Genomic DNA, 8317 nt, shown 5'->3' with positions numbered 1-8317 from the left:
CAGGCTTGACATTTGCAATAAATGCAAGTTGAGTTGAGCAAAAGTAAATCACAGGAAACAAATCAGGGCTTCACAAGCATGACTGGATACCCAGGAGCCAACCCTCACGGGCAGACGGGGTATACATAAACTGATGTGGCAGGGGTGTGCCGGGGCAGGCAGCGTAGAGGGCAACTTGAGAACTTTCATGCAGAAGAAGCAGAGTGGAACACAAGGAGAAATCCAACCTAGGAGTCAGGGAAAACAACTGCAGTCCTACTTTATATTAGCTATGGGTGTGACCTTGGGGAAATCACCTCTTCTCTCTGGGTCTCAGTTTGCTCATTTGTAAAACGAGTGGGACATACCAGATTACTTGTAAAGTTCCTTCCAGCTGAAACATTTGCATGGTGCAAAGTTTGACATCAGAAAATAAATACCAATTAAAAGGGCAGGTAATAAGCATCTGGCTTTGTCTGGAGGCCCGTGGGCTGGAGTTGCTTCACTCTAGGCTGGGCCACTCCTCCCCCACCATGCACACTCCTATACATGTGCATACCATAGGCACACCATGCACACACAAAGGGCACACAAGCCCAGAACCCATCTCTACAGCCAGAGAAGAGCCAGGGGAAGAAGTGAGCGGAAGCGTGTCCTGATGACTCCTTGTGTGATGTCATGTCCAGGAAAAGACTAAGGACAAAAAGGAGAAAGACACCCACCCTCCAGCAGTCTGGGCCCACTTCCACCAACAGCCCCGGGAAGACCCACTGCTCAGAGTCCTAGGCAGAAACTCCAATCTGGCATTTTCTTCCTCCTCCCCAGAAATGGAGCAGCCTGTCCTACAGCCACTAGCATGGTCCAATTTTCATGAGGAGCCAGCAGTGAGTAACATCTTCTTAATAAGGCCTTCCCTGGTCTAGGAAATTGTAGCATGAGAGACCTTCCCCAAGCCAGGGCTCAACATTTACAAGAAATACAAATTCAATGGGGTAAAATCAAATCAGGGAGCCAGGTCAGGCGTCACAGGCATGACTGGATGCCCAGGAGGCACCATCTGTGTGACAGATAAACCGATATGACAGGGATGCACAGGTCTTGAGCTGAGGCTGGTTTTGACATTTTTAAATGACTACATTTCAAATAGTTATGTGAGTACCTACAGTGGTAGTTTCCATTTGCTTCTTGGCCTACAAAGCCTATAATATTTACTATGTGGCCCTTTTCAGAACTTCTGTCAACCTCAGCCCTGCACAACTGCTGAGTGTCCCTTTCAATGTCAAAATTGGGACACCTACTATAGTCCTGGGAGTGGCACCAGCCTTGAACTCTGGACACCACGCGGAATGATGGTGATGAGGACAGGGCAGTCACTGTCTGGCCCACTACTCCCATCTCCCTCATCCCCAATTCCCTTCCCTCTTCCTAGCCACCTTCCAGGTCTCCAGAAGCTTCTCTTTTCTACCCTATGCTTCCTCACCCTCCCACACCTGACCCATAACCCTTCATTTTGAAACTCCCTCCAAGACACGTGATCACATGCTGTCTTGCATGACTTGCTTTTGTTTTATAGGAATTGCTTCCCCAGAGGGACTGGAAGCATGAGAAGGCAGGGACCACATCCTAACATTTGTCCCAGTATTCCCCATCCCCAGCACAATGAGGAGTGCTGGACCTGGAGCAGCTGGTGAGTAGCCATGAGCTGCTGAGGTCCAACTGCAGAGAGTACTTGAACATCACCCAGGGTCACCCTCCACTGTGCACAAGCCTGCCATTTCTGGAGGGCACTTGGCGCAAGGTGTCCCTGCTCCAAGAGAAACACTTTGTGCCGTCCACTCCAAGCCCAGAAGTGCTCCTCTCGTTAAAGCTAGAATCGCTCAAAGGCGGGCTCTGTGAAAACATTCCTCTAGGGCTAATACTCTGTTTCATTTTCCCCTCCGGGGATTGTCCCAGCCAGGCAGGGCACATCAAGGAGCTGGGGTTCTTAAAGCATGTGAAAAAAATTTGTTTTTTGAATCTGTCATTGCTTAGAGTTCAGGAGGCAGGTGGACAGGACAAGAAACCAGTTAAGTAGAGAAAAAGAGGGGGCCAGATGCTTTGCAATAGGGAAGCTGTCCTTCCACAAGAGCATGACACAGAGTGAATATTAATTGAATAATATTTGTTATTACCTGCTCTCTGAGCTGTGGTGGCCAGAGCTGGTAGACTGTGAGCCCAGTGCTGGTTTCCTGCTGTGGGAGCCAAGACACAACATCTGGATAAAAAGCTTGGCTGGGGCCACTTGATCTAATCTCCTCAGGAAAGCAAAGGCTATGGAAAATCAATGACAGCAGAGAAGGGGAGGGTGGGAGAAGACAAAGGGGCCCCTTATCTCAGATAGCCTGGCTCAGAGCCTTGACATTCAGTCTCCCTTTTTGCTAATCATGTGAACAGGCAAACCAGGATAGCTGGAGTGAAACCATGCAGCCTTTTTCGGGAATCATGGCCACAGGTGCCCTGAGGAGACAGAGAGATTGAAATTCTTGCAGTGGGTGCCGTGGTACCATGGCACTGAACTCTGGGATGCGAGGGTGCTTCAGGGTACTAGGGTACCCAACCCCTCCCAGAACTGCCCTCATCCCCTTTGTAACCCTGCTTTGCAGGATCCCCTTCTCCTGTGCAAAATACAGAAACTCTCTTTTCCTTCCCTCGCTCCCTGAGGATTTGTATTAAGACTGAGGCCACTTACTGGACACTTCAATGAATCAGTTTGCTCTGTTTGGACCAACATCTATTAGGCATCTGGATAAACCTAAGACCCCATGTGTTGCCGTCTATTTGAGCCTCAAGGAACTGATTTTCAGGTCATAGGTGGTGACATCTTTTTTTGTCTTTAAGGGAGGGTGGAGCCCGAAGGGGCATCCGGTCCCAATCACCAGGTGTGTGCTGAACTACACACATTAGCTTTAAAGACAAAGAGGGCTTGGAGGTGAGACTGTGGAGTTGAGCTCTGGCAAGACGCCCTGCTTTTGGGCAGATTGTAAATTATAAGTAAATAGTCTCTGTTCTTCTTTTGCTTCAACATGTAATGAAAAACAACAGAGCTCTGCCCGCACAGTCCTTCTGTTTCCGCCTCAGATTTGCTGTTAAGAGTTCCTGATTGGAAATGACTCCAGGCAGTCACAGACACTGGCTTTTATTAATGTGTCGGCATCTTATTTAAATCCACAGTTCCCAGACATCAATTTAGCAAAGCCTCCCTCGTCCCACGGAGACGTGGATGCGCCCCTCGGAACCAACAATTAAGCTCCCTGCTGTCGTGCGGGAGGTGTGAGTGTGGGTCACCGGCCCACCCTGGAGGGGATATAAGACAACATGTCTTTGAATTATTTAGCTTATTTAGCAGCAAAAGCCAGAGCAGGAATCCAGAGCCCCAGAGAGAAATTGCAGCCAGTGTTATACCTACAGTGATATTCACCACAACCAGCCAGGGAGCCAAGAGATTTGTTCTAAGTTTGGGGATATACTCAGCACAAGGCCACCATCTGTAGAAACTAGCCTTTAACGTGGACAAGCAAAACCTTCCATTTGGCTTCTTTCTGCCTCTGTCCCCCAGAAAGGCACTGCATTCTCCTCTGCCACCCCACGGTTGAGGGGGAGAGTTTAACAGCCAAGCACTGTTCCCTCCCTCCTCCGTGACTTTCACACCAGGGCTGCACTTCTGTGAACAGGCTTCATGTCTGGGAGAATTAGGCTTGTTTCACTGAGCTGTTGAGAGCCCTGTGAAGCAGGGCCTATAGCCCGAAGACAAAGGAGAACTCAGAAATGCAGCCCCAAGAGATGGCAGTGGGGAGGTGGGGGTCTGATCTTCCATTGCCTTTTAGCTGCATCCACACACTGTGCTGACAGTTGCGTCTGATACCACACCATCAGGCAGCATGTCAGAAACAGCCTGAGACACACAGAAGTCACCCCTCTGTGATGCACAGAGGGGGCCCAGCAAAAAGAAGTTAACAATCAAATCATTACTTTTCCAAGTAATCCACCCCAGCCAAGGTGGTGTTTGCTCTGACTTCAAAACCAGAAACAGCAAGTGAAGGACTCCTTTTTAAAATTTCAAACAACAATAACAAAAACAAACATAAAAAACAACTAAAACTTGCCTCAACCATATAACATTTTATTTCCTGGGATAAAAATAAAGAGAATGAATTATCAGAAATCTTTCCTCAACATCATTAAAATGCTTTTCAAGAAAGTTACAAGAATTGTTTAAGGCGCACAGAAAAGGTCAGTCTTGCCTTTCTTCCAGAACATTCTTTGCCCTAGACGCAAAACACCGATACCACATCTCAGAAAAGAGAGACGCTTATAGACACAGGAACCAGAACAGCCATAACCAGGATCTCTGGCTCTAATATAAGTATCACAGAAAAAACATCACAGTAACTCTCTCTTCCATAAATACAGCATTCCTGGAAAATGTATCCAAAATATCTCCATCTGAACTACAGTACAAAAATCCACTTGCTGGCCATAAAAATAATATTTTCCCCTACACACAAATAAAATCATATGTAAAGTAAATTTGGAACACATAGAGGGGGTTACAAAATCTCTTGGGATCTGGGCTATTTAAAGTGATTTTTGTTTGGGTTATCCCTCTGCTGGGTATAGGGAACTGGCTACAAATACATCCATTTCACAGCGTTCACCATTTCAACAGCTCCTGCGTCATGGAATGTGGTACTTTTTAAAAATAGGCAACCTTTGGTGTCATGGAAAGAAGAGGAAAAATGGGGGATCAAGGGAGGGAGGGAGGGAGGGAGAGAAGAGGTGGAAGAAGAGGGACATAGTTCAAGGTGGGCTTGAAATACTCTGTGGTATAAAGTAGATACCCAGGCTCAGGAGGCCTCCGCTCTCCCCACCCCACTACCACCAGTCTGCCCAGCCTCCCGCTTACAAATCCGTTTCCCGGCTCGTGTCCAGGCAGAGGGTATAGAGGGACCTCCGCAAGTCCACATTGCTTTTGGCCTTGACGTTACACTTCTCCATGGGGCAGCTGCCCCTTCGGGCTCCGTCTGCATTCTCCAGGGACACACCAGCCTTGCAGAGGGACCCCTTGCTCCAGCTGGTCTTCTGGGGGCCTCCGCTGTCCAGCCCTGTCCCATAGCTCTGGCTGTCCTGCTCTTCCTTAAGAGCTGCCTGCTCCTCATGGTCCGTCTCCCGGTGGTAGAAGTAGTTGAAGTTGGAGACAATGACGGGTACAGGCAGGGCGATGGTGAGGACCCCAGCGATGGCACACAGCGAGCCCACGATCTTGCCCCCCACCGTGACAGGCCTCATGTCCCCATAGCCTACCGTGGTCATAGTGACAACTGCCCACCAGAAGGCATCCGGGATGCTGGAAAAGTGGGTCTCCTGGTTGTCAGCCTCTGCAAAGTAGACGGCACTGGAGAAGAGGATGACCCCGATGAAGAGGAAGAAGATGAGCAGGCCCAGCTCCCGCATGGAGGCCTGCAAGGTCTTGCCCAGGATCTGGAGCCCCTTGGAGTGGCGGGAGAGCTTGAAGATGCGGAACACCCGGACCAGGCGGATCACTCTGAGGATGGCCAGGGACATGGCCTGCTGCCCGTTCTGGCCGCCGCCCCCTCCACCCCCTGGCTGTTGCTCTGCCAGCTCAGTGCCCAGGGTGATGAAATAGGGAAAGATGGCCACCACATCAATGATGTTCATGATGTTCCGAGAGAATTCTGCTTTGCTGGGGCAGGCGAAGAAGCGTACAAGCAGCTCGAAAGTGAACCAGATGACACACGTGGTCTCTACAATGAAGAAGGGGTCAGCCAGGGTCCTAGGCAGGAGAGGTGCCACCGTAGGGCCAGAAGGAGGCGCCAGAGCCCCGCTGCCATTGGCGCCCCCGGAGGGCCCAGGAGGCTGGTGGGGCACTGGGGGGTGGCGAAGCAGCTCCCGTTCATCCCTGAACTCAGGCAAGGTCTCCAAGCAGAAGGTGATGATGGAGATGAGAATGACCAAGACCGAGACGATGGCGATGCCCCTCGCGGACCCCGAGCTTTCTGGATATTCAAAGATAAGCCACACCTGGCGTTGGAACTCGTTTCGGGGCAGGGGCTTCTCCTCTTCTTTAATGAAGCCCTCGTCCTCTCGGAAGCGCTCCATGGCCTCGTCCCCCAGCTGGTAGAAGCGGATCTCATCTGCGAACACGTCCAGGGAGACGTTGACCGGCCTCCGCAGGCGGCCCCCGGACTGGTAGTAGTAGAGGATGCCATCGAAGCTGGGCCGGTTACGGTCGAAGAAGTACTCGTTCCTCAGGGGGTCGAAGTAGCGCAGGCGCTTGGCCGGGTCCCCCAGGAGGGTGTTAGGGAACTGCGCCAGGGTGCCCAACTGCGTCTCGAAGCGCAGCCCGGAGATGTTGATAAGGACGCGCTGGTGGTGAAGGGATCCCGCGCCCAGCACCTGGTCCTCCGCCATGCCCAGGGCGGGGTCTCCTTCTCCCTCCTCGTCCTCGGGAGGCAGCCGTCGAGGCTGCGGCGGCTCCTGGGGCAGCGGTGGCAAAGCCCGCCCTCCCGGATCCACTCCCCTCTGCGTGCCGCGCGCCCTTGGCGCCGGCTCTTTGGGTCCATCGTTGAGCCCAGCCGTCGGGGGACACTGGAGCTCTCCCCCTCTGGTCTGGCCACAGCCTGTACGGGCTTCACCTCCTCCTCTGACAGTCATGGCACCGCCGTTCTCCAGGGGCACCAGGGCGATCTCCATGGCCAGGGGGCAGGGGACATGCTGCGCCCCTGCCGACCGGCGTCTGCGCCCCCCACTCACGCCCAGCTGGGCGCCTCGCGTCTGGCTCTTCTCCCGCTGTCTGCCGGTCCCCCTGTGGGGCGGGCTGGGGTTGCTGGCGCGATCCCCTGGCTCGGTCCTGACGTCAAGAAGCTGCTGCCCTGCTCTCTGCCTCGCTCTCGGTTCTGGCAGCCCGTTACCAAGCAGCCAAAAGCCTCCTTCCAGCAGATGCAACCTTCAGCCGCCCCTCTCTGGCTGCGGGGCGGCGCTCGGCCTCCACCCTGCGCGGCTCCCCCGCCTCTTCCCTCCCCCCGCCCAGTCCCCTCCCCTCCTCCATCGCCCGCCTCCCCTCCCGGGTATCGCGGCAGCGGGTGTCTCCCCGGAGGGCACAGCTGGGGTCCAGGGCGAGGGGAGGAAGGGGGGCTGAGAAGGGAGCTGCCCTGGCGGAGGGAGGGAGGAGGAAGGGAGCGGAGAGGCTGGAGGAACAGGTTGTACCGAGAGGGCCAAAACTCCCAGGGCAACCAGATGAGAATAGCTGTGGATTTCAGTTCACCTGGGAACCCGCTGAACGCCAAGTGGACTCCAGGGGAAATGAAGTGCCTTGGGTTGGACGAATGAGTCATGGGATAACAGTCCTTTTACAATCCTCCTTTGGAGGAGTAACTAACTCTTGTCTCTTCTTTGGGAAGAATTACAGGCAGGAAGGGGCTGGGCAGAGCTATGGGCCTTGGGGATCTATAGATCTAGAGACACAAAGAGCTGGAGATACCTCCAGACCCATGGTGGAGAAGCCTCTCTCTTCCCATCTTCCTATACACCCACCAAAAGGCTGAGAACTGGCAGCCGCCCCCTGTCATTGCCCTGGGACAGCCGATTCCCAGTCCGGAAAGTCCTGGCCCATGGGACAAATTCGTTGTCTGGTCTCCTAGCCCTGAGGACATACAACTTCCGGCTCTCACAAATCTCATTTGTTAAAACCTGTAAGGGAGAAGGGGAGGAGGAAGAAAGAGATCCCAGCAAGAGCTGTTCCTTTCTGGTGAAGCTTGGAGCTGGCAACTGCAGCTTTGTGTAGGGAGTTTGTATAGGGAGGAGGGGTAGGGGCCAGGGAGGCTGAGCAATCCCAGGGCTGGAGGACTCCTGGGCATAGAATAAGAAGCAATACTTAATTTTGCTCCTGTGATGTCCCAGGAGCGCTCTCAGCACTTTGCAAATCCTGACTGGTGTATTCCTATAGTAACGTATTTTCTCTTCTCGGTACTATTACTATCTCCATTTCATAGATGAGCAAAATGAGATACAGAGAGTGAATATATTGCCCAGGGGCATACAGGTGGAAAGTGGTGAGCCTGGGATTCAAACCCAAGCCCAAGCGAGCAGACTTTGAGAACTTGCTCCCTCCACTCAACTCCTCTATAGAAATATGTAACCCCCTTTCCAGGTACAAGTGTGCCTTACCCCCAGCATCTGGGCTGAGAGCTTCAGTTTTCTCCTGCAGGAGGCAGGGGGATGGCTGAGTAACAGCTAAGTCTTTCAGGGTCAGGAAATGGGCCCCAGCCCCTGTGGGGTTTTA

At 52.8% G+C, this 8317-nt stretch overlaps 1 protein-coding gene across 1 annotated transcript; it reads right to left on the bottom strand.

Moving 5' to 3' along the window:
• Positions 1-4127: 4127 nt before the first annotated feature.
• On the bottom strand, positions 4128-6875 carry KCNA5 (potassium voltage-gated channel subfamily A member 5). Its single transcript, XM_025851963.2, has one exon. It carries the CDS (start codon positions 6727-6729, stop codon positions 4918-4920), a length of 1812 nt encoding a protein of 603 aa, XP_025707748.1. The 5' UTR covers positions 6730-6875; the 3' UTR covers positions 4128-4917.
• Between the last annotated feature and the right edge of the window lie 1442 nt (positions 6876-8317).

Source organism: Callorhinus ursinus, unplaced genomic scaffold (assembly GCF_003265705.2).
Source record: "Callorhinus ursinus isolate GAN/ISIS: 27379988/994484 unplaced genomic scaffold, GSC_fseal_2.0 scaffold94, whole genome shotgun sequence".
Lineage (NCBI taxonomy): Eukaryota > Metazoa > Chordata > Mammalia > Carnivora > Otariidae > Callorhinus > Callorhinus ursinus.
This window is presented reverse-complemented; position numbering and strand designations above follow the sequence as displayed.

Bases quoted from the DNA above. Each gene is read 5' to 3' on its own strand.
- KCNA5 (XM_025851963.2), bottom strand. From the start codon at position 6,729: ATGGAGATCGCCCTGGTGCCCCTGGAGAACGGCGGTGCCATGACTGTC.